The sequence below is a fragment of the Orbicella franksi genome, chromosome 10 (genome assembly GCF_964199315.1).
Source record: "Orbicella franksi chromosome 10, jaOrbFran1.1, whole genome shotgun sequence".
In the NCBI taxonomy this organism is placed as follows: Eukaryota; Metazoa; Cnidaria; class Anthozoa; order Scleractinia; family Merulinidae; genus Orbicella; species Orbicella franksi.
The window spans coordinates 7376536-7403516 of record NC_138154.1 but is presented as its reverse complement, the minus strand read 5'-3'; the positions used below and the strand labels follow the sequence as shown (position 1 = coordinate 7403516).

General features: G+C 39.6%; 1 protein-coding gene and 1 pseudogene across 1 annotated transcript; one reads left to right on the top strand and one right to left on the bottom strand.

Moving 5' to 3' along the window:
• Positions 1-4381: 4381 nt before the first annotated feature.
• Positions 4382-5566, bottom strand: LOC145499410 (uncharacterized; annotated as a pseudogene).
• A 4495-nt stretch (positions 5567-10061) lies between these two features.
• Positions 10062-14581, top strand: LOC145500059 (uncharacterized). The gene is made up of 4 exons (XM_081479559.1): positions 10062-11875; positions 12603-12610; positions 13331-13461; positions 13870-14581. The coding sequence occupies exons 1-4, from the start codon at positions 11355-11357 to the stop codon at positions 14554-14556; spliced, it is 1347 nt and encodes a 448-aa protein (XP_081335685.1). The 5' UTR covers positions 10062-11354; the 3' UTR covers positions 14557-14581.
• Positions 14582-26981: the final 12400 nt, after the last annotated feature.

Here is a 26981-nt window from a genome sequence, read left to right as displayed (position 1 = left end):
TGTTGGTTGGCAGGATTGGAAGAGGAAAGAACATTCGGGCAGGAAGCTCGCCAATGTCCAGGTTTTCCACAGGAAAAGCAAAGTCCGGCAGATCTGCCAACGGAAAGCTGTTGATTGACCCGAGTAAAGGAATTAGGAATTTGGCCGACGGTGAGCTGCGAATTTCTTGAGACAGGTATTCCAGATCGGCGCTGTAATCCCAGACCACGTGGAGGGAAGCGTTTCGAGGCTCTAGCTGCTCTCGCCTCAGCTCTATAGATTTTCTTCTCGTCTTCTTCGTCATCCGCCAAGTCGTGATGTTTATATTCCAAAACGGTTTTTCAACCGTACGGCGACTTATCAGCCAACAAAATTAATTTTTGCCGATCTTTAAGCAAAGACATACCCCGATCCAACGCTTCCTTGGTCCTCAGAAGGTCCTTACGCTCAAGAGCTACGCTAGCGTCTTCGACAGCTTCCATGACAGATTTGTTGGCTTTAAATTGCTCCTCGTTACTCTTCTTCTTGAACAAAGGTGGAGCATCCTGCTTTAGCCTCTTGATCTCAGACATCTGCTCTGCAGCATTCGAATCATTAGATCTCTTTAGATCAGAAATTGAAGTGGAAACTAAATCCTTAATCTGGCCAAGCAGATTGCGATTGTTCTGGGCAATGATCTCTTTAACTTTCGCTTCATCCATTGTAAAAACCAAACTTAACCTAAACACGGCAAAGGCTGGCCATAGAATGTCTCACCTCGCCAACTGTCACCGATTACAAACTCAAATCCCACTATACACTGCGCACCTCAAACCCGTACCCAGCCCTCTGGTCCGTGCCGGCAAAATAGTATTTTATGCTAATTTAAGATCATCACAAATTACATTTAACATGTATATTAGCAACAATCTTTCCAACAAGCCATTGCCTCGGACTGGCAGTAACTGGCGGTAGGCAATATTGGCTTGCTTTTGCACTACGCCAGGTCCGTAGCCATTAGCTAACATCTTGAGAGTTAAAAAAATGACAACATATAATTACAATGAGAAAACTTATTTGTGAAGTCAGTGTTATTAAACGCTTTTGTACTGAATTACAACAAGAGCATACCAAAATCATCCCAAAGAATGCTTGAGTAATTGTTATGAGTTCTGTGTTCCCTGCCTGATGAGAAATAGAAACAAGTTAAGTAATTAAATTGATTTTTTTCCATCAAACTTGTCATATCTGTCTGCCTAAGCCCCAATGCCATAACAAATCAATTTGCATTGCTCAAAGAAGGGGTGCAAAAATGAGAAGCAACTCCAAGGTTACAGAAGGAGGAATCCAAACGTAAACTATAAACTTACCTTTTTTGCCAGATAAGAAGGAACTCTTAAAAACAGAGTAGCCTGATTTTATCCGCTTTTGACCTGGCACATACTTAAGTGTATTAACTGGGTCTCTTGGACCCTCTTAATCACCAATCCTCTTCGCATTCTTTCATTTCCTATCCAATTCTTGGATATCAAGAAGAAAGACGTATCATGATTAGAGAAGGTGCCTCATTGGCATAATTATCCTCTTAAAATACCAATATCAAGTTTTCGTCATCAGCCTCCAACTTGCCATTTGAACATTTTTGGATGACTGCGTTTATCTTTGAAGACCTATTGCATGAATGACCCCCAAACCAGTTTTTCACGAATGGCGGATTCACTAAAAAGGCAAGAGGCAACAAATGTTTTAGACACGCAGAGTGGAAAATATTGATGTTCCTGAAATCCCTTCCGCAGAATTAGTTTGATTGCTTCCCATTCCTTTCTTTGAAAGTCATGTTTTTTAGATGGGATGCATTCTCCTTCCCCTAACAGCAGGGAATTGTAAACATCTTCCCAGAAAAGGCTTTATGTGTCCTTAAACACACCCATGTCTCGGCCTTTCTCCATAATACCCCTTTCGTTCAACGTCTCCACGATAATGTGGCAGTTCATTATTGAGGGATCTTGGAAAATCGTTATCAAACCTTTCCTGTGGGATTGTTATTGGTGTCAGAGTGTGTGGCATTCACATTCTCAGCATCAGAAGAGGGTTTAGCAGTAGTGCTAGTATTACTTCCAGCTCCTTCTGTACTGGTGGGAATGCCAGGAACAGATGGCTCTGTGACCTCACTGGTATTGTTGCATGATCTACCTAAAGTAAGGAGATTAAATAGATGAAATGCAGTTACATTTTTGTCCAAGATAACATTAAGTATACCTAATTTGAATTGACAAATTATAAGACACTTTGGTAGACACCTTATCAGCCTCCATTGCAATTAGCAATCCAAAATTATTGATTTTCTTACTGTTTACTATCACTGCTGCCCTACACAACACCTGGCGTTACTTGCAAAAATTTAAATCTCTCACTCAAATGACAAACTTTTGCAATTAGCTACGCTATTCATGGGACTATCCATGGTTCGTGTATTTTTTAGCTGCAAGCTGATATGTTGCCGAAGTTAACTTTTTTAATTTAGAGTGTTTTGGGCAGTTACAGAAATTCTGTATTTAGTACATACAATTAAACCCAGTTAATGTGGAGACAAAGGGGACATACCATAGTGTCCATACTACCTGGGTGTCCGTATTAAGTGGGCTCTCAGATAAAACATCAGGGACACATGTTTTATCGATATAAAGACCAAAGCAGACAGTTTTCCGAGAAAATGTCTTTAATTTCTTAACTGTAACAGTAACAAGTTTATCCTAAAAATAACCTCAATTGTTTATCATAGTCTCAGAGTAAAATCTTTTAAGTATTGTATTGTTATTGAAACAGGCGCAACAATAGATTCATTTGAAAAAATCTGTGACTTCACTTTGTACTGACGCTTTTAGTTTGCGACCCAGCCAAGTGGACTGGATATTAGACAGAACCTTGGACAGGTCATTTGCCATTTCTGTCAGGTTTTCACTGGTAAGATATTCAGTCACGTCCTCCAGGATTGCCGTAGCTTCTTTCAGTGATTTGACTTTAGGCTCCTTCGACACGACATTGACCTCAGTAATACCCTCATCACTGTCGTTGTCTGGTCAATTCTGAAAGGAGGCTACAGATAGACTGGAGAAAAGTTCCTCCTCCCAGTTAGCAGTCATCTTGGCGCACATTTGCAGAGTAGAATCTGCTTTTAAGGCTTCACCTGCTGAAGGTGCATCTGTGCCAGATCCAAAACTTGCATTGAGCAAAAATGAATTCACCTGCACCAGTTCACTATCTGCTAGTTCCTGGAATGGATCAAGTTCTAGGTGTTCCTTAGGAAATGAAACTAGAAATTGTTTTCCGAAAGAAAACCAGCCTTTATAAAGCATTTCTTGATAGTCGATTCTGACATGTTTTCCCAGGCTTGGGCAATTCACCTAATGGCTTGGAGTAAATCCACAGACTTGGGCACCTCAGTGGAAGAGTTGCAGTCATCTGTTTAAAAATTACATAAAAATGCGTGCGAAAGGAACACTGAACAATCATGTCCATTTAACAAAATCATTATTCACTGATTAATGACATGCAATACACTTACAAACACTATTTTGTGGCAGCCAATTTAAGTTAGATGATACAAACATAATTGAACTTGAACTGGTTGTTACAAAATGTAGTGTTTGTAAGTGTCTTGCATATCATTATAGGTGAGCAATAATTCTGTACAACCACTTGAGAACACAAACAATTGTTTAGTATTCCTCACACACATCATTTATTATGTGTATTATTACCTCAGCATGCTTCTTCTCCCATATGGGAAAAATGGAAAAAATGTGCTGAGCTGAGGTCAAGTACTCACATTTCAACACTATGGCATCTATCAGTTTTAGGGTAAGCCCCATAGTAGAGTCAATACTGGCAAACTCTTGCGGCTTCCTCCAAGGTGTAATTGGTATTGTTTAAGCAACTCCTTTATTTGAAGTCCTTGTAAGGTGGAAACTGTTCTTACTTTGTTGGTTGGAGGCATTCCCTGATCACTCTCCAAACATCCGTCTTCCCTTTCAGCTGCAGTACAATGAATAATTGGAGCAACAGTACTCTAGGGAGGGTGGCTGTGGTACTGGCTATGAACCAAGGTAATTGAGAAGATAAGACCTCAGACACTGGCCGAAAGGGTGCAGTAATTTCGCATTTCATCCATCATTCCGATAGCTGTGCCGTCAAAGCCAGGTACAGAAATAACCTGTACTACAGTACAGAAATAAAAGTACCACTAGCACAGCTTTATGTAAATAATGTTTATCATTCAGAAAAACGGTTGCTTCACTGAAAAAAAGTGTCTACAAAATCTTTATTGCACACTATAACGAAACATAGGTATATAAATGTTTATCTAGTGGTAATTTCCTGTAATAAAATTTGTCACAGGAAATTCTTCAATCTGACATGTAATTCATATTTTGATAGAAACTACTATCTTTGTTTTTTTGTTGAAAGTTATGCTGTTCATAGTTGGTAACTGACTCCAGAAGAAATGAGGTTAGGTTTTCTTCAGTCATGGGAAGATCTTGCTTTGCTTGTGGCAATAGCATATGGTAAAGGATATCTTGAAACAGGGTTACTGTAATCCTGAACTCTTGAATCTGCACTAGTAGTTTAACATAGCATTGTTGAATGGTGGACTTCATTTTTTGCTTGAGCCCACAAGTGTAGCAGGTTAGTATTGGAGATTTCTCTATGACGAGCTTTTTATTACAGTTGCAGCAGGCTTGATCTGCAGTGAAACTTAAGACACCAAGTAGTAGTAAAGGACTGTGGTCATTCAGCAGGATGAATTAGAGGTTCTGAGAATGGCTCAACTTCTGTAACTTTGCAACTGGTTTTTGGTGTGCTGAAATAAATGTAACTTGAGTTGTACTCCTTTTTTACTTGAAGGTTTTGAAAGCTGTAGGTTTTTCCTTCCGATAAATTCAGAGAAATCTTCCCATAGAGTTACTTTGATGGCTGCATGAGGATCTACAAGATAGGCATACACCCTGACTTTTTCCCCATCCTGTTCTTCACTTTCTTCTTTGCTGATCTTGGAACAAGTTTGGCTTCCATAGTTATCATTTGATTAGTATTTGCAGCTGAAATCAATTGATTGTTGTCGGCACTTGTAACTAGATTTGTGCAAATGTTATTTTTTCTGTAGGCTCTGATTGCACTTTGTTATTCATCAGTACTGTTGTTGCATCTCCTATTTTCTCAATTCTAAAATTTCATAGCGTAGTTTTATTGGGCTTCTCCTGTGGCTCATGTTATTGAAGTGTTCCATCGGCAGTTTGTATTGACATGTCAAAGTAAGATGTTTTGCTACGTTTTTTAACTGGATACACATTATGTAAGAAACTAACAATTTCTTCTTTTCCTTCGTCCAATTTTTTATTCAGGCTGCAAAAAGAGGCCGGATGCATGATATGTTGGTCTTGCCTCATAACTTTGATGAAAGTAATGCAAATCTAGCTTATGTTTTAAAATAACTTCATGTATTTGTCTTGACCTATTTTATGTAATATTTTACCATTTGTAGGTCCATAAAGGACATGCCAGTTGTATAAATGACTTTGTTCGACTGAACTTTACAATCACGTCTAAACAATCGATTTTCATGAATACTCCATTCTGCTAATGCTGGCTCCAGTCCCTTGTGAGGACAAAATATGATCTATTTAATGAATTAAGGAGGCCATTTTTGGCTGAGTGATCACTTCTTGCCCCCACAAGGGAATGGAACTAGAAAATATTTCCATTAGCAAACTGGCCTATTTAATCATCAATCGATTCAACGCATTGCTTTGTTTTTGATTTGCATATCATTAGTTTTTGTTTCTCTATTAGCCCTAACTTTGCTAAAACAATAAATTTTCTTACGTACCTCTTTATCGTTAGTTTCTTTGAAATGTTGGAGACTGGAAGTTACGTGAGGCTACTGCATTTGTTGATTTGTTTCCATTTACAATGAACATGATCGGAAAGAGTGACATGTCAACTTGATTGTTTTACCATGAATAGTGCCTAGCAACATCCAATCATATGGCCTAAATTAATTCTGAGAGTAGCAGTTCATTATTTAGTTGTCAGAGTAGCTCTTTACACACCCGGTGTAATTGAATGAATGCGAGCTAGTAAACGGGGCAAATTTTCTACTTTTGTTCACACATTTGCACATTATTTTGATTATCATTATCTACAGAAGAAAATATCTGCAAAGTCTCTTGCGAACCCGAAGGCCACCCAAAAGGGTTTTAACTGAACACCATGTATACTGACCTATTTTAGGGTATGCCAAAACCCCAAACAGGAAGCACGACAAGAGATATGGGGAAACAATCTGCTATGCTGTGTCTTGGAGTTTAATCAAACTAGGACGACAAGAATGCCAAGATAGTTTGTGCATTTTAAATAACTTCACATTTCTCTGGCTCCTATGAAGAATAGCTGTCTGAATTAACCTACTTTTCATTACTCTGGATCAAGTTGCAACACGACTCCTAAATCTTCTACTAGAGCCAAGTTTTAGAAATCAAAGGCTCTGTGAGCCAACTCATTCATATTATTTGAGGGATGAGATTAAGTTTTTATGTGTAATTGCAGTTCATGGTTTGTTTCAGTTTTGCCTACTTTTATTGAAATACATGAATGTGTGCAGTGTGATGCATTGCTATGAGCTTCATATAAGTATGCTGTGTGCATGGATCTTCATAATTGTGGGCTGAAAATGAGTAGGGGTGGTTAATTGGTTGCGTAGAAGGATACGGTAATGCACACAGGGAACTAGCTCTTTGGGGCTTTGGAGTGATGCATTTCACTGAAAGTGAGTAGAAGTGAAACATACTACCATTTGTTTGCTTTCCTCGCAGTTTCAAAAATTCTTGGAACCTCTGGTTAGTTTCTTAACAACAGTGGGCAGTAGAACAAAGCAAGTGGGCCAGTGATATATAAAAGAATTGGGCTATACGTTGGTGCTTGCAACAGTGCCCCCTATAAAAATCCTTCATTTTATTTTTTGTTAACTTACAAAGCTCTGAATGGACTGGCCCCTGGTTACATTAAAAAACTACTGCACTTTAATATTTCTGGTCGCACACTAAGATCTTCAAACAACAGGTTGCTTGATGAGCCTAGAGCAAATCTTAAAACGTATGGTGAAAGGGCTTTTTCCGTGGCGGCACCAAGGCTCTGGAACAAACTACCCCTCCAGATCAGACTTTCATCATCAGAGGCAGTTTTTAAGGCTAATCTTAAGACTTATCTTTTTAAGTGTGCATTTGATTTGTAGTTTTTACTTTTTATTTGTAGTCTAATTGCATTATATAGCATATTTAATTCTTAGGATTTTAACTTTTAGGATTTAGGATTTTAGGTTTTTAAAGGATTAGGATTTTAATTTTAGGATTTTAAACTCAGGATTTTAACCTTAAAGTATTGTGAAGCGCCCTGGACAATTAGTGGAAAATGGTGCTATATAAATGTATATTTATTTATTTATTTATTTATTTTATTTCCAGTCCCTCCCTAACTTTTCTTATGGTCGAACAACAAGAAGAACAAGTTGCGATGAACAACAATAACATTCTGAGGAATAGAGAAGTGTTGTGAGGATCAGAAAGGCCACATAAGTTCTTTGCCTTAAGTGGCATTATTGACAAAGTATATTTACTTCTTTACCTTCATTTACGAAATGTTTTTGCTGTCTTTGATCGCAAGAACAACTTGTGGTGAGGGTGTGCGACCCACTTGTTTAAATACTTACCCATTTTAGACCAAAGTATGCAATTTTCTCTACCCAATTTCAGACCAGACTCTTAAAAATGGCAAAAATCCAGGAAAAAATACCCAATTTCAGGTGAAAATGTCCAAAATCCATACCCGTTTTCAGACTAAAATGGCTCAAAAACGATACTGTTTGGGGAAGCACACCTATATAGCTTATATAAGGGAGCATCCCGGGAAGTGGCATTATTAAATCATTGCGACAGCAACCATGAGGATGACAAAGTATATTTAGTTTTTTATCTTTACTAACTTAATTTCTTTGTTGTCTTTGATCGCAAGAACAACTTGCAATCAACAACGATAATATTCTCAGGAGTAGAGAAGTCTTGTGAGGGTCAGAAAACCTGCATACTTCTTTCCCTTAGGAGGCATTACTAAATTATTATAACAGGAACAGTGAGGATGACAAAGTATATTTAGTTCTATATCTTCATTTACAGGGTTTTTGTCCTGTTTGATAGCTAGAACAACTTACGATCAACAACAACAAGTTGTGATCAACAACAACATTTTGAGGAAAAGAAAAGTGTTGTGAGAATCAGAAAATCCACATACTTCTTTGCCTTAAGTGGCATTATTAAATTATAGCGAAAGTAACAGTGAGGATGACAAATTATATTTAGTTCTTTACCTTCATTCTCTTAATTTCTTTGTCCTCTTTGATCCCAAGAATAACTTGTGATCATCAACAACAATAACTTGCTATCAACAACAGTAACATTCCAAGGAATAGAAAAATCCTGTGAGGATCAGAAAAGCCGCAAACTTCTTTGCCTAAATACACCTTATTCCAAAATGGCGGCCAATTTATTGTTCTTTTGGTTGCATGTTAATTAGCCCTCTTTGCCTCATTGTCACTTTAAAATTCTTTTGTATTTTGTACATGTTAACGAGGCAAAGAGGGCTAATTGCCATGTAAACAAAAGAATAATAAACTGGCTGCCATTTTGGAATAAGGTGTATGGCATTAAATTTTAGTAACAGCGACAGCGAGGATGACAGTATATTTACTTAATTATCTTCATTGACTTAATTTTTTTGTCCTCCATGAAAATCTGAAATGAGATTTGTTTCACTAAGAGGAGAGTTTGGATTACTAATTTCCTGAACATGTTATTTGACTTTGTTTTGATATTATATCCCTCAACTTCCACAAGTGACTGAAACATGCCATCCAGGGTTGCTCGGTTGCAGTAAAACCTACCCAAGTTTTCCTGATTTTCATCAGTAGTAATGATGTATGCTGATACATCCACTGGGAGGCTTTCTTTAAGCGTGCTTATTTTGCAGGAGAAACACTGTATAAGGTCATCGGGGGTGTCTTCATCGTAGTCGTTGCGAGGTTTGCAGTTTACACAGACATGCTGTTTGTTAATATCGATGGCAAGGATGCGTCCTGTGATTTTGTGAACTTCTTTCGCCTTGGGCTTCAATGGAGCAGCTGCTGCATCACTGTTGGGGGAAAGTTTAATAGCTTCAGAAACAGCAATGCTTGAGTCTTGTGAAGCATTAAGGTATTTTCCATTGAAGAAGCAAACTTTCAAATTAGTGAACTGGTATGATGTGTCAATCTCAACTTTATCTATTGCTTCCCCCACAATGTAAGGCGCATTGCGCTAGTGGAATCTCTGGGCTCAAAATTAACTTTTTTGTCTGGGAGCCAGTGGGCAACTAACGGAAAAATTTTGGTCGCCAGATCGTAAATTTTGGTCACCAACTTATTTTATAAATGACTTACACAAGAACACGATTTTATATGTTACTTTGGATGCAAGAAAAGTCACAATTGAAGAGCAAAAACAATTAGAAACAACACAAGTAACACTTAGTTAAGCTACCGTTGTTCTCAGTTGATATGTCTCTGGTCTGAAGGTGATGGCTGTCTCCATAGTCATTTTAAATGAAGTGAAGCATAAAAAGTTTTAAGTCCGTGGTTTTCATTTTGAGACAAACATGGGTCCTTGTGTATTTTCCCTTCGCTACTTCTTTGAAATGCCGTTCTTTATTTTCAACTTGCTTTCCTCGAGGGATTCAAAGTTTGGATTAACCTTTTGGCTGAATCTTCTTTCCCCACAAGTAAAAACTCATGTAACTTCTTCGACTGATTGGTATCTGCCGCCATTTTCACGGCAAATGAAAAGCACATGGTGTTGAAGTGTGCCTATGATCCTGGTTTTGGAAGAAGCCACTGAAACAATATGGCGCACCGTGAACGCAGTATCGACGTGTCGAAATACATTCAATTTTGAGTTGTATACTAGCTACCATATCCAATTGACTTCCTAATACAAAGATTTAAAAACAAAAGTTGTGTCGCGGTTTTCTTTAGTTATCGGACAAAACGCAAGTCGCCAGCTGGCGACCAGTTCTGAAAATTTAGTCACCAGTGCTCAATTTTTGGTCGCATTGGGGACCAGTGAGTTACAATTTCAAGCCCTGAATCTGCGATTATGGTCTCACCCTTGTTGAATGTTTTGTCCAGCTTATAGTAAAACACAGGTTCAACCTCTGACTTTGAGATAAGTCCGGCTTTGACGGAGACTATATCGCCAACTTGAGTCATGGGATTTTTGCGCAGCGACCATCAAGTCTGATTGAATTGGGAGCTCTATAAAGGTTTTAGTGTGACTGTAGGCCGCTATGACTGACATGTACACTGTATGCTTTAGAGCTCAGGTATTTAAAGCACAATAAAGCAACTGTTACTGACCCAAAAGGACAGCAAAACAGCTGGAAGCAGAACTCCTTGAAAAAATGGCTGCCATAAGAGTACATGGATCCAGCATGCATTGTGAGCCAGAGGGAATTTGATTTCCGCCTACGCTAATTTGATTTCAATTCGATTTCCATCTATGCAGTTAAATGTCCACGCAATTAATTGTCCACAAATCCAGCCCTCCACAACAACTCATTCACTAGGCTGTGCACATATAAATGAGTTAAAAAAGGAATAAATCCAGTCGCAGTCGCAGTCACATCATCCTCATTGCTTAAGCTCCCAGTATTAGTTGACTCAACGGCAACGTTAGAAATATTTAATTGTATGAAATTTAAACTTTATGGTTTCTGATCTCTGTATGTTTTGTTAAGGAACAGAGTTAATTCCATAACGTTTCAACAAGATCTGTGAAATTCAAGACAACAATGAAAATCATGTTATTTCAAAAATTTTGCAGAAATAGCCCAAGTTAGAAAAAGGAAAAAAAGAAGTTTTTATTTAATTTTGTGCATGTCTATAGCCGGAAAAAACCTGGGGCCTGTTTCTCGAAAGCCCCGGAAACTTTGTGCACCCAGAGAGCCATAGCAAAGTTTCGAACCCTATGATTACAGAGCTGTTTTATTCGCATTTTCTTAATATGGACAGAGGTTCCCTTCATACAAGAAGTTTCAGGCATATAGACTCCTCCATTATTAGATACAGATCAACTAAAAATGGCTTTTCGGGCCCAAAAAGTTTACGGGGCTTTCGAGAAGTCGGCCCCTGATTGTTATACCTCCCAACTCAAATACATGTTTCAATCAGAGGAGAACGTGTCGTGTCATCAATCAAATCTCACTAACTCCCTAGGGAAACTACAACTTGAACTTTTGACACACGTGATCAGGCCATGCTCCTTGAAATGTATTTTCTGCTGTTATTCCAAGTAATTAGTCGTAGTTGTTTTCGTCTCACACCTGCCGCACCCACTATTGTGCATTCTGTTTTGCATGCATGTCCTGATTGGCCAGTTGTTAGTATTTATACTCTCCGCTGTCTCTTGAGTACCATTCACGATCGCGGTTCCATACAGTTTATTCATCTGTCTGGTTTGTGTTTTCCTATTTGTGTGATGCCCAATGACCAAAAAGAGAGCGAAGGTTCGTCTGTTCCGGCTGAAGTAGGCCAAACATCTTCAGGTGATAGTGGAGGCAACTCAGCAGCCGTTGATCGAGTCTTTTCCATGTTTAAGGATTTTCTTGAGAAAAAATTAGAAGATAAAGGAAAGCAAATCGAACAAAGGAGGAAGATAGATAAAGAAGTTGTACAGCTAAAGTTCAAAGGTAACCAGAAACAATTTGAGCTTAATGCCGAATTAGATGCCATTTTTGAAAGCATTGAAACCGAAAGTGAAAGCATCGAGTCAAATTTGTCGCAGATCAAAAAACTTTCCTAAGAAGGCAGGCAACATATTCGTAAGGGACAGAAGCTGATAAAAATCGCTGATAAAAGTAGGGACGGCTGGCAGGTTGTAGTCAAGTAGGAGTCGGACTAGCTGCATCCGGCTCTGAAGATGAAAAGCATCTTAAGAAGACAAGAGAAGCGGCGAGCCGTGTAAAATGGGGTTGACAGGCCTGCACGACTCTCAAGCGCGTGTTTTAGCCTTTTATAGTTTGGCTCTCACAAGTATATCTTTGAGTGAATGCCCTTTTTTGTATGAAACAAGGGGCGGATCCTTGTAGATTTCGCTCAGTAATGGTTGTTGTTCTATTAAATGCCATTTTTTCATTAGGATTTGTTTTAGGTTTGGCACTGATGGTTGATATTGTGTGACAAAAGGCAAGATTCGTTTGTTTTCTCTCTGTTTTGGTTGGAGGGCTAGTTTCCTCTCTTCAAAGTTCACTTCAGAGAGGGTTGCTTGAATAAGATTCTCTGGGTAACCTCTCAATAAGGTGTGACTTGAAGGTTTTGATTTTCTCTTCAAATATTTTCTTAGAAGAGTTCGTTCTGAGAAGTCTTAAAGCCTCTCCTTTGATGAAACCTTTTTTAACTCCCGGTGGGTGGGATGAAGTAAAGTGTATATATTGGAACATTTCAGTAGGCTTGAAGTGGGTACGCACATCAAGAACTGAGTCTTTTTTTAATCTTTCGCCTTTAGAAATGTTCGTATCCAGGAATGTCGTTTCCATTTCAGAAACCTCAGCCGTGAATTTTATTGTCGGGTGGTGGTTGTTTGCTTGTTCAATGAACTGTAATATTTCATCCCTGTTTATAGTCCAGAGTGAAAATATGTCGTCTATATATCGTTTCCAGACAAGCGGTTGAAATGCGCTTTGGCTTAGGATTTTTGTTTCTACCTTACTCATGAAGATGTTAGCAAATGCTACTGCCATCTTTGTGCCCATGGCTGTGCCATGTATTTGGAGGTAGTTTTTCCCAGCAAACTGGAATGAGTTTTCCTGTAGAATTAGCCTTAGCGATTGCTCTAGTAGTGGTGTTGGGATGGGAGGGTTGTTTACGTAGAATGTTTCGTATGCTCTGCATACTGTTTGGATTCCCTCCTCTTGTGGTATGTTCATATAGAGGCTCGTTACGTCCATTGAAACAAGTATAACGTCCGCTGGGACTTTCGTTTTTTCTATGAAATTAATGAAGTCTGTTGAATCTTTGAGATAAGACTTCTGTTGTTTTGCAATAGGCTGAAGTAGTTTGTCAACAAATGATGATAATTTCTCTGTTGGGCCTTCACACCCTGATGTTATTGGTCTACTGACCGGGGTCGGTTTGTGTATTTTAGTAAGGGTGTAGAATTCTGGAATGCGAGGCGGTTTTGGCGTTTCACAAAGCCATTTTTTAGTGATTTCGTCTATGTGGTTTCTACGGTAGAGCTCGTTGATGAGTTGGTCAACCCTATGTTGTGTATAAATTACCATGGGTGTTTCAAAACGAACAACTCTCCAGTGATCGTGGAAAGAAACCAAGAATTGCTTTGGGCGTTGATAATCAGCTTTTTCGTGGTAAGAAAAAGAGCCCCCTCTTTACTTTGTATATTTGTATGTGTTTTGGATCTGCTTGCGCATCCTACCATATTTCTCATGTGATTTGTTTGTATTACGGGAATTTAAGGGTAAAATGATTTACGTTCGTTTGAGCGAAGCGAATTAGAACGTAAATGTATTTTCCGCTGTTATTCCAAGTAATTAGTCGCAGTTGTTTTCGTCTCACACCTGCCGCACCCACTATTGTGCATTCTGTTTTGCATGGATGTCCTGATATGCCAGTTATTAGTATTTATACTCTCCGCTGTCTCTTGAGTACCATTCACGCTCGCACTTCCATACAGTTTATTCATCTTTCTGGTTTACGCCCCCCACCCACCCCCCCTCCCATTTACTACAGGTTTCGTCATTGCTTTTATCTTTCAGGCCGTAGAGACGTTTCTGGCGACTTCTTTCGCTGTTTCAAATGCGGCAAATTTGGACACTGGGCCAAGGACTGTAGATCCATGTTCTGGCCGGGAAGTTACCAGTCCTCTAGCTACAATTCTTGCCCAGGAATCTCCTACAACAAGCCAACCGCAGGCCAATCAACTCAACCAAAGCAATGAAGATGACTTGGCGCAGGTAGATCAAATTACACAGAATTATGAACTTGAAAGCGGACATTCATTAAGTGTTAAGGGTAATATGAAGAATAATTTAGGTTTCTGGAGATCTATAGGTGCTCCGGATTTTATTTTGTCTATTATTGAAAACGGCTACAGGCTGCCGTTCATCAGTTTTCTGTTGGCCGTAAAGCTAAGAAATAATAAGTCAGCTCGACTTCATGCTGATTTTGTGGACCAAGCTGTTCTTGAGCTTGTTAACTCTGGTCGGGTGCATATGGTTAATGAGCAGCCTTTTGTTGTAAATCCCTTGTCAGTTTCTATACAGCCATGCGGTAAAAAGAGGTTAATTCTTGATTTGCGCCATGTCAACAAGTCATTAATTAAGCAAAGCATTAAGTACGAGGACTGGAAAATTGCTATGGCTTATTTTGCAAAAGACGCGTACATGTTTTCCTTTGATTTAAAAAGCGGTTATCACCATATCGACATTGCGCAAGAGCACTAAACTTTTCTGGGGTTTTCATGGCGGGCGTCTGATTCCATTAACGAAGTATTTTATGTTTTCACTGTGCTCCCGTTCGGTCTTTCCTCTGCCCCTTACGTTTTCACAAAGGTTTTGAAGCCTTTAGAAAAGTATTGGAGAATACAGGGTCTTTGTATAGCCATCTTCTTGGACGATGGTTGGGCGATTGTCCAGAATAGAGAAAGTTGTCGCACTAAGGCCCTAGCTGTAAGGGGGGATTTGTATAACGCGGGTTTTGTCGTTAACGAGGACAAATCAGTATGGGAACCCACCCAAGTATTGGACTGGTTGGGTTTAACCTGAAATTCTGCACTGGGTACTTTAAAAATTGTAGAAAGAAGAATTCTTAAGGTCATCAATACAATTGATCATATTATTGAAGCCGATTTCAAAGTGTCTGCCAGAGTGTTGGCCTCCTTCACAGGTTAAATTATTTCCACCGGGCCTGTAGTTGGTAACATTGGCAGGATAATGACCAGACATTGTGTCTTGTCCACCTTGTGCAAAGATAACTGGGATTCTACATTCCGTCTCGATGATTACTGCAAAGAAGAACTGTACTTTTGGAAGGAAAATATGGTTAATATCAACTCTAGGTATTGCTTCGTAAGTAAAGATCCTAGTTATTTTGTATATTCGGATGCCAGTGCTACCGGAGGTGGAGCAATTATTGACTTAAACAATGATTTTGTGTGCCACAAAATGTGGTCGGAGAACGAGAGAGTTCAAAGTTCAACGTGGAGGGAGTTGTCTGTTATTGAGTTTTCATTGCAATTATTTGCCCCAGTGTTGGAAGGATCACACGTTAAGTGGTTTACTGATAGCCAAGCAGCTGCTAAGATTGTTGAAGTGGGCAGCATGAAATTAGGTTTGCATAAGATGGCCCGAAGGATTTTTGATATTTGTACTCGATTGGGGATTCATTTAGAAGTGCAATGGATCCCTCGCACTTCAAATCAGCAAGCTGATTATATAAGTCGTTTAATTGATACTGATGATTGGCAAATTACTGAAGAATTTTTTCTTTTTCTTGATGGCCGGTGGGGCCCGCATAGTGTTGATTGTTTTGCCAATTATTATAATCACAAGCTCCCCAAATATTTTTCGAGGTTTTGGAACCCCAATACTTCAAGTGTTGATTTTTTCTTTCAGTCTCTTCGAGGAGAAAATTGCCTAGTAGTCCCTCCAGTTGGTATCGTCCCACGCGTATTGCATTATTTGAAATCTCAGCGGGCCATTGCTACGCTCGTTGTACCTCTTTGGCCTTCGGCTCATTTTTGGCCTCTAATTACACACAAGTATAGTAGTTATCTTGTGGCTCACAGTATTCATATCAGGAATGAGGTTCTAACCCGCGGAAGAAACCTTAATTCGCTCTTAGGGTCTGGTCTTTTCACAGGAAATATTATTGCCTTTAGATTGAAATTTACTGAGTAATTTATTGGACGGTGTGGCCATTAGCCTAATGATTATTTACATTTGGTGGCGCTGGCCAAAGCAATATTTAGTTTATCTATGTGGCACTGGCCATATTAATAGTCCGTCATTTCATGTGGCGCTGTCTTAAACAGCGTATAGTTGATTTATGTGGCGCTGGCCCAATCAATGGTTTTTGATTTATGGGGCACTGGTCCATTCAATAGTCTATCGTCTTATGTGGCACTGGCCCCAACAATGATCGATTTTTATATGGCTCCTTTTTTGTTCTTTTATTATATATGTTTTGTTCTTGTCTTTCCAGGTAATCTTATCAAGTAATTCCTGAAAAGGCTTTCAACAATTTTCTTCAATCAGTGTTTATGAGGTTTTAGAAGTTATGTTGAAGTCCAGGGCAGATACAACTACTAAAGCCTACGTTCGCGTTAGTAGAAAGTTCTTGGAGTGGTCTAAAAGTAGACATTTCAACATGCAGTTACCTTTTCCCCTTAGTGTTGTTTCTCTATATTTATTTGAAGTTCAGCAGTCTTGCACCTCTAGTTCCTCAGTAATTTTAGCCCATGCTGCCCTTAAATGGTTACATTCTTTTGTCCCTAGTTTGGATCGTAATCCTTTGGATAGTGAATTTTGCAGGAATATTATCGAATCTGCTAAATGCCAGAAATCACAGCCAGTTATGAAAAAGAAGCCTATTACCACAGACATCATAAGGAGTATTTTAGATACTCATAACAAGAAAGATGCTAATTTAAAGAATCTTCGTATCGCTGCGTTATGCTCTTTAGCTTTTGCAGGATTTTTTCGTTACGATGAATTATGCAATATTGTTCCTAAGCATATTGAATCTCACAGCGATTATATAAGAATCTTTATACCTCGTAGTAAGACAGATGTTTATAGGGAAGGGAATTTCGTCTTTATTAGTGCATCCAGGTCTTTGGTGTTTTACAACGGTATTTAGATTTATCTTGTATTGACTTATGTAGTTCTCTCCCTTTATTTAGACCGCTTGTTTTTCACCGTAGTAGTTCTAGCTATACCCTGAGAAGTGGAAAGATTTCTTATACTACTTGTAGAGATATCTTAAGGGATACCTTAAGTCAGCTGGGCCTCAACCCCAGTGATTATGGTCTTCATAGTTTAAGATCTGGTGGTAAAAAAAAACAAACAACAACAACAACTTTGTAATTTCTTTTTTTTTTTTGCAGTCCACTCTGTATTAGTAACTATCTATCTTATAATAAACTGTTTTGGATCCGCTTGCGCATCCTACCATATTTCTCGTGTGATTTGTTTGTATTATGGGAATTTAAGGGTAAAATGATTTACGTTCGTTTGAGTGAAGCGAATTAGAACGTAAACTGCTTTAAATTTGTGTACCATTGTGCGTATAACAACACTGACTGGCTCTGCGAAAAACAGTGAATTTTGTTTCCCCTCGACCTGAGTGTTGTTACCTGCTTTGCATCAGGGAACAGTGAGGGTCTCTGGGAAACAAAACTCGCTGTCTCCTGTGGAGCCAGTCATAAAGTACTTATTGTCACTCTTACTTTAATTAACCTATCTGTGCACAAAAGTAATGACAAAAAAATTTACTGTTAACTGGTCACTTTGCTGGTCATTTCTTGTTTTATTATCTTCAGACACATTTGCCAGCAGCTGTTACTTCTGCTTTTTTACCGGGCATTAGGATGATACTGTTAAGAAAGAAAGAAATGCATGGGTACTCAGTTACTTATCTTATTCGCGTGATCCTTCATATCTCTGGGTATTTCCGTTTCTTCCGTCCCCTCTATGTTCGCTATTACAGCTACATAACTTTTGACATTCTGTTCAAATAAACAGTTTGAAATCGTACCCTTTCCCCCTGGGATGACTGCAGCCTCCTTATGGAGGTGTTCGTCTTATGGAGAGTTTGATTCACAACTTTTCACTGATAGTATTTTTGAGGCTTTGATAACTGTCTAATAAGATTTCATCACTTACCTGACCTTTATCTTTTGTGGGTTTACGGAAGATTCTAATTGGAATAATATTTTCCCCTGCTTCCGCACACCCCTCCATTTCATGTTGCACACCCTGTGTGATTGGCTTGTCACTGTGACATTGCCCCTGTCTACTTTCCATGTGAGAGAACACATTTTCCTCTCTCAAGTGCTCAGCTTCCTCGACATTATTTTGTTTGAAAAATAAAATTTAGGTTGAATCCACTGTTCAGACAATTGATAACAGGACTTTGTGTTGTCCAGTCTGGTCTGTAATAATACTCTTTATTACTGAACAAATCGGACTCCCACTTTGCAGTCGTCCAATTTGTTCATCACTCGTATGATTAAGACCAGTTGGGCTCCGCTTAGTCCCTTTTCCTTTACAAATCAATTGCTTTATTGATGACAAAAACTGAAGGATTAAATGATGGTGTGATTGAGTGTTTGATTAAGTGATTGATCTATCCACCAACAGATTCATTGATTGCTTGACTGATAATTATAACCATTTTAAAATGACTTAATCTATTATTTAGGGAACAATATACCCTTATACAAAGTGAGACTGTGTATTCTGAATCATTTAATACCTTCTGGCCAGATACTTGAAGACATAGTTTCCGTATTTCACCCTTGTATAACACTGAGTGGCTTAGAGCACATGAGACCATGTGGTCCTCCCAAATGGCCCTCCGGAACATCAAGTTGCATCTTTTGACTTTGCAAGTTACAATCTTCAGTGGACATGAACTAAAGTGGAATGTAACCTGACTCCTGCAACCATGAAAGTACACAATCGAGTTCTGTTCAGTATATAAAGTTAAATCTCACAAAGCAAAGAATGAATGCAAGTTACGTATGCGATTGTAACTGGATAAATTCTGGAATGAAGTGGGAACATTTTAGTTGTTTTTTCCCGTCCAAACCACAAAGTCCAAAACTTGAACAAAAAATAGCTTTACTTACTCACTGTTCTTGATTGGTAGAACGGTCAATATCCAAAGGAGTCGTCACACAGAGCAATTGATTTTCCTTTTTAATTTCATGTTGGAATGAACCGCGAGGTCTCACAAATTTCAACATGTCATCCTTCTTTTCTTAATTCACGTGTCAAGATGCGCCCATGATACAACAAAGCTGTAAATTCATCAAAATCACCAGGGTGACGAGTTAATCATTAAGTGGCTAAATTATTACAATTTTTCAATTCTTAACATCCCCCTCCTGAATGCAATCGATGCATTTGCCGGCTAAAAACATGCATAAAATCCAAAGTGCATGGGGGTGGTATGACAACTGTCATAGACTGTTTTTAATAAAGTTCAAAAATTCAAATCATCTTGTCAAATCAATGTTCCTATCAAGGTTCTGGGTATCAAAACATCAATGACTGTCCCTTTATCAATCAGACGCAATTGCGGCATTACAGTCAAACGTTTAATGACTTTCATTCTTCACCACTGTCTTCCACATACACCAGGGGAAAGAGGCGATGAACAGGACGCAAGTACTCCTTGTTTTTCGTCTTGACTTTTACAACTCTCACTAGACCATCATCCACGGTGTACGCTTCAATTACACGACCGAAAGGCCACTCTCCTCTGCTGGCATTTGTCTCCACAATCAGTACAACATCACCTTCCTTCAAGCTGTGTCTTGCATGAAACCATTCCTTTCTAACATTAAGGCTGGGCAGAAACTCTTGTCTCCAACGTTTCCAGAACTGTCTTACAAGTTGCTGTACGCAGTACCACCGTTTCCTGGGGTTGTAGGTTTGCTCGTGGTTAAGTGCTTCAGGGGCAAATGGTCTTCCAATCTCTCTGACAAGGAAGTGGCTTGGAGTGAGTGGCAAGAGGTCATTGGGATCTGAACTGACATAAGTTATTGGTGGGGAATTCAACAATCATTCTGCGCCACAGATAGCCGTGTGAAGCTCTTTGTTGGTAACATCTGCGTCTCCAAGGATGGCTTTGATTGCTTTCTTTGCACTTTTGATCAATGCCTCAAATACACCACCAAAATAGGCAGCAGATGGAGGGTTAAACTTCCAGTCAGTGGGGTGATATTTGCTGGTTTCTTGCATAATTCTGTCTGCATCAAGGGACTCCACCAACTCCCACAGTTCACACTCTGCTCCAACGAAGTTGGTTCCATTGTCAGAGATAATGTAGGTCGGTGTCCCCCTCCTTGATGTCATCCAAGTAAATGCGATAACAAACGAGTCAGTGTCTAATGAGTAGGACATTTCCAAAAGAACAGCTCGGGTTGTAAGGCAAGTGAAAAGACACAGGTAATGCTTGGCTCTCGTACTACCACATCCTTGTTTCATCAAGAATGGACCTCCATAATCAACACCAACTTTTTCAAATGCCCTTAGTGAAGACTGTAATCTCGATTTGGGTTAGGGGGCCATCATCTGACTGCCTATCTTCTTGGTAAAATGATGTCGACACTCAGCACAAGCCTCGGTTACGCTTCACACCATGCGCCGTCCCTTTTCAATCCAGATGAGACTTCATAACTCAGTCAGAACTTGCTCAACTCCAGCCCCATGGCCAAGTCTTTCATGGGCGTCAGTGACGACTAGTCTTGTTACAGGGTGGTCCTTTGGTAGGAGGATAGGGTGTCTTGTGCTGTATGGAAGCTCATCTGCGAAATGCAAGCGTCCAGCCATCTGAAGTAACCCATCACTGTCATTCTTAGGGTTCAGTCGAGTCAGTGACCCTTCGTTTTCTCCACCCAGGAAGGCTTGGGCTTGGGCTTACTTAATCCAGAAGGTCTCTGCTTCCGATATCTTGGTAGGCAGGAGGATTCTGTCTTTCCTTCGTAAATTCATCGGGAGTCTGCAATTGGCCAGGAATCACCGAACCCATCCTGTCACATGAACCAGACGCTTGAGGCTTGAGAATTTGTTCGGGTCAATCCAGGCGTGATCAATCGATGAAACCGATAATCGATAACAATCGATGGCAATCGATATCAATTGATAACAATTAATCAATTGATATCGGAAATTGATGACCAATCGATGGCCAAAAAATTTGTGTTTTTTAATTGCCATTGATTGTCATCGATTGTCATTGATTGTCATTGATTGTCATCAATTACCATATCTCTTGGGGAGGTAAAAAAATGATTTGACAGGAGAAATATGGTGACATGTAATTGTGAAGATCATCATTACCATCAACAACAGTAACAATAACTTTATTGATCTCTCTACATGTGGGTATAATGCAAGAAAATTAACATTGTTAACACAAACTAAACTGGGATGAAAATGTTCGTACTCTTTCAAGTTACAACAGAAACGTACGGTTCAAAGTTTTCTGGTTACTAGCAGTCCATGGGAAGAAAATTCTCATTGCCATCGTACAAAAATGAAACAAGATTAATACTTGCGAACATGAAGCTTGCAAATAACAATCTCAAGACGCGAGTCAGAACAAGTAAGAAATAGACTGACCCTACCAGACACATGGCCCGTATTGACGTGACTACATAAAGATAGGTTAAAATATCAAGATACAAGCAAGTATTTCTAGTAAGAACAACAGGTGAAGCAACAAATAATAAAACCTTTTCCATTTTTCGTCATCATAGTACGGACACCATCCGAGCGCATGTTTCCACAATTTCTCGTCGCACTGATCCATAGTGAAATGTGCACCAAAAGAGTGTGAATGTTTACTGGTCGTTGTATCCTCCATAGAATCGCTTCCCATCTCTGTGCCATGACTTGAAGTTGAAATGTCTGCCACATTGCTCTGTTCTTTCCTTGCTTCCTTGACTTTCTGTATTAGATCTGCTTTCGTGCTCGTCTTATTGTAATGCACACCAATTTCGTCCAGAACTTTCCGCAACAATCTTACTGTCATGTCCTCGGCTTTACCACACTTTATTTTCTCTTCTTGTTCCTTTTTTAACTTTTTTTCTGCCTCTTCTCTCCTCCTGTCCATTTCTTGTAGCTCTGGAATCTTTTCAACTATACTTGTCAAATCTATAGGCATTGGCCATTTTGACTTTTCTGTAATGGTGCCTAGTATTTTTAGGATGGACCTTGCACTGCACCACTGGAAATCAGGGTAGGCTGACTGGGTTATTTCCCAATTAAAAGGTGACGTTTTTTTTAAAGTCCAGCAATTTAACACAGGCTTTTATTTTCTCTCCCTTACTTCACTCTTCAGTTTTCCATTCAAATATGGGATAACATGACTTCAATGAAGGCGAAGTAATAAGCCTTACGATGTACCCAACACACAGCCCCAAAGAAGGTATCCCTAAGGCCATGATGTCATTTCGGTAAACACCTGAGGTCACGCGCAATGGCTGAATTGACTTTTCTACTTTGTCGTAGAAGTCATTTCTGGCAGACTCCATCCAGCGAGAGAGTCGTGACATTGCAGGGCAATATATCTTTCCCTGCTGTAACAAAAGAAATTCTGCTATGTGATAATACTGCCCTTCATATTTTATATAATTGGGGCGACGAGAGTAGTTGGTCTGATCCTCCACACCACTGGCGGACGAATGTTCTCTTCATAGACGCTTGGGTAATGGTTGCACGTCCATGGTCTCACCTTCCAGGGCATGTCTATCAGACACAAACGCTGCAATTTTGTTCTTAAAATGTGTTCTGATTTCTTTATGCTTTGGGCAAATGAGATTGTAGTTTTCTTTGGTTTGTTCAGTTTTGAAATGCAAAGAAAGACATTGTTCGTGGTGCCAAAGGTTGCACGAAGGGTAGCAGCATCCAATCCACTTTGGGTTTCTAGGAGCTTTAAATAAAGCATCCTGATACTTGCATGTTTTCTTTTTGTAAAGAGCACAGCGAGAGGGACTTTCCTCTTCCTCAACATCCTCAGCATCCTCATCATTCCCTTCTTCGACATCTCTGTTTAGAGAGGCTGCTGCTGCAAGATCCAGCAAAGCACTTTGATGCTGATCGGTCAGCTGGTCCAGTGTTTCCATCAGTACTCCATTGTCTAATTCCAACAGTTCCTCGCTTGAGATTACTTTGGTTTCGTCAGGTGCATCTTGCGCATTATCCCACATAGCAAACGTTTCCAGGTCTGGGTTGTTTATCCCTACAATGTCATTTCCGTCTAATCTGACAACATTGCCTTTGACAAGGTTAGGTAACATACCAAGATGCTCGAGCATTTTCAGAACCTCCCGTTCTGCCATTTGCATTCCTTTCTTAATATGTTCATCGATATCTTGTGGCCACTGTGGCGGTGAAATATCATTTATCTTTTTCCCCTTCATTTTCAATTCTTCCAACTTTTGAATTCTACCAGCAAAATCTACCAAATCCAAAAGACACAATTCAGATTTTCCCCACGTAAAACCACATAATTTTGAAAAAAGCTCCTCGCAGCTATTAGAACCAAATGTCCACGGTTGGAATGGATGGGCTGGATAGTATAAGGCAAACATCTTCATTGACATAATAAGCGAATGCCCAGACAAAAGGAAGTCTTCATATGTTTGAAGAGAAACAAAGTGATTCTCGATTGGAAAGCAAGATATCACAAGCCACGCCTTCCAATAGCGTAAAAAGGCAACAGGCGTCCAGGCAAACATAGCACGCTCTTGTACAGATAAATCCCTTTCAGTATAGGCCCTTAGCATATATTGTCCCATTTTCAAGTAAATCCTGGTACTGACTGTTTCTTCTGCATTCCATGCCTCCATGCACATGTGAACCTCCTTTTGAAGAATCCTCAGGGCCGCCTGTACGTTTTGTTTATCTTTCACAAAAACGTCACTCTTCCAGAGGCCACATGGAAGCTTGTCCTTTTCAAAGGTTTTCATTAAATGCTCCAATTGAGCCACTCCCGATAATGAGTAAGCGTTTAACATTTAGAAGCTGGTTCCGCCACTTCTTAATTAAATGTCTCCAGTCTGGAAACATGATCGCTGGAATAGGCTTTTCAACGCCAATTTCTCATAAGTCCATGACAACAAAGTTGTAATCAAAAGACTCAAAATCTATATCAATGATGGCATTTTTTTGTCCTTGATGCCGTTTATATCGCTCTGTGTAATATTTTCTCACTTTTGAGTCCCCATCTGCTCCCAGACCAACAACCAACATATCTCTTCTACCAGCCCATAAAAGTACTTGGTTGAACCAGTGCCTTACCAGTGCATGGTCTTGGCCCTTATATACCAGTGAAATGGCTAATATAAAGGAAGGTACATGTTCCTGTAATGGTGCTGATACGAATGCGTTGGCTTGTTTTGCCTTCTCTGTGTTCTCGTCTTTTACCACATTAATTATGTCCTCAGCTGTTTTTAACACAACCTCTGTTTCAGAGGCTAATCCAATCAGACGATTTCCTTTCACTTTCAGTAATGGGGTGATCGCAGTAGCATCTACCGCTAAAGAAAATACACTAGTATAACCAATTTCCTTATAGAAAGAGGCAGCCTGAGAAAAAATTTGCACCTCCAGTTTTTGCGGTATTGCATAGTTACACCTCGCAGAGCGGTACATTGTTACTAGGCTAGGTCCACCGAGTTTCTCAGTTATAATCTTTGCCAGAGCTGGTACGCCATAATCCAGTATAATGGCAAAGAGAGACTTAGTCGCCTCACTCCAGCGGCAACCTGTTTTTCTATCTTGATTGTCAACCAAGTTCCTTAGAAGGGCTGGTAAGACAGGTCTCTTTGTCAGTACTCGCCATTATAGCTGCCACTCTTAAAGCAATCTCGGGTACATTTTGATTGACATTACCATTTGCAACAAGTGATTTAAGGTTACAGTATACCTTCAGGGGTGTCTCGCGCACAAGCGATGTAGCGTGTGCAGTTTAAGCTGTAGATAACTAAACCCCTATATCAAATTAAAGCTTATGGAGCTGGCTATCAAACTATACCAACAATTTTGAAAGAAAATGAATTGTCGAATTTTTCACGACCACTAAATGCAAGCGCCCGAATCACCTTTCGAAAGCTACAAGTCAAAGCGAATTTCGTTTTTTGCCAATTTAATTTTTTCCTCGGTTTCAGGGCCCAAAGCGCTTAAAAAACGTGTCTGCGTTTTGGCATATTCGATTGCAGTAAAAAGCTACAGAACATTTTCGAAATAGGATTAAAAAAATGTGGAGTGATCGTACAAAAATCGCTCTCGAAGAAAAAGTATTTCGAAATTAACAATTCCCAGACACGCTTTTGTAGTTTATATGTTAAACTAGCCACTGTCCAAATTTAAGAGCAATTGAACAAATTTCCTTTGAGTTATAACTCTTTAAAGTGTCTGCTTCAAGTGAAAAAATTTATTCGAGAAAACAGCGCTAAGAAAAATTTTCTGCTTTGCGAACAAACTCCGCCCACAAACGCCTTCAACTGGGTTCTCAGGTAACTAAGCCAATCAGTGCAGGGAAAGTTTACTACCGTTAACCTCCTGGTGAAATTTACGCGCGAATCTCTAAAAACCTCTTGTGTTTCGCAATGCGCTCAAGGAACCGAAGGCAGAGAGATAATTTTTCTGTAGCTCGGTATTTCTTGAAGCTGGTCTGGCAAAATAGGGAAGACTAAAAAGGATACGAACGCTAGAGTGGCTGAGCGAAGGAAACAAACAAAAGACAGCGCAGAGAGCTACTGTGTGTGAGCAACTGTGCATGGATAATATTTCAAATGGTCTCAATGAGTCCGACGATTCGTCGATATCGGACTCATCAGAAGAGTTTCTGTCAGCATCCCTGTTATTGCTGTCAAGTTCCGAAATTTTTACAGAACCTTTCTTTTCCCTCACCACGAATATTTGCCCGCCTTATACGATAACTATAGCTTCATCCGCGTGGCGAACTTTCGCTTCTTCACTCATTGATGTATTTTCATTCGTTCTTCGCTGTTTTCGCTTTTTCGAACCAGTCCATGGTTTAAACGTGGTCTATGTTTACTTATAACTTAATAGAGACACGCCTAATATCAAAAATGCTGGGTAGTCAGAACAACAATGCTGATCAACTGAGTAGTCAATTCGTGACATCCATATAGGTAATTCCCGTGAAAATCGTCTCGGTTGATTGCATACGCGCCATAGGGCTGTCAATCAAGAGGTAAACTTTTACTTCCGGTGAAAACGTAAAACCGCCATTTCTCCGCCAATATTTAGCCTTTTTCAAAAAATTTTTTCAGAAATTAGAGATTATTCTTCGACCTCTATTTTGACCCAAAAATCCAAATTTGAAGAAAATTGCCGACCCGAAGGTATACTGTAACCTTAAAGGGGCTGCGTCACGGCCACGCATGCGTGTCCGGTCTCGAAACAGTTTGAAAGTTTTAGCCTCAAACTTTCAAAATCATCGAGGAGGATGCTTTCATAACTTTATCCGGAAATATCTTTGCGATCCTAGAGTGGTTTATATTTTTGATAGTTGTAATAGCTCAATTGATTGTTTTGGAGTATTTAGATGTAGATTTTGGTTCCTGTTTGAGGTTTAGAGAGTGAATTTTCGTGGATGTTGTTATGTCTTCCCGAGGTGGTCAGCGGACTGGAAGTGGCTGAAAGAAGATTCACACTTCACGTTCTGAGGGTGTAAAGTTTTGGCAAAGAGGCCATAGAAGGATTTCGTTAGACTGCCAAATTTATTCTTCGTGGGTATCTGCGAAGATTTCTTGCGGATATCGAAGCGATTCAGCGTTTGCTGCCCACCTTCTTTCCTTGGAACGATGAAGAAGGCAAGCATCTTTCGTTTATTTTTCACGAGCACTTTGTGCCTTTGCTTGTGCCGTTTCTCTGGTTATTTCCGTGTTCTAATTCTTTTTCTTCTCAAATAAGGGAAATTAACACAGCGGAGGCAATTTCAAGACAAGAGAAGAAACAAGATGATGGCCCTTCCACAAAACGACAGCGCCATGTTGAAGGTGATACATTATGTAAACAAGTTTTCACTCGCAACTTTGGACTTTTTTAGACGAGGAATAAGTAGAGTAGGTGTAGTCGTTGCATTTAATTCATTTGGTCAGTTT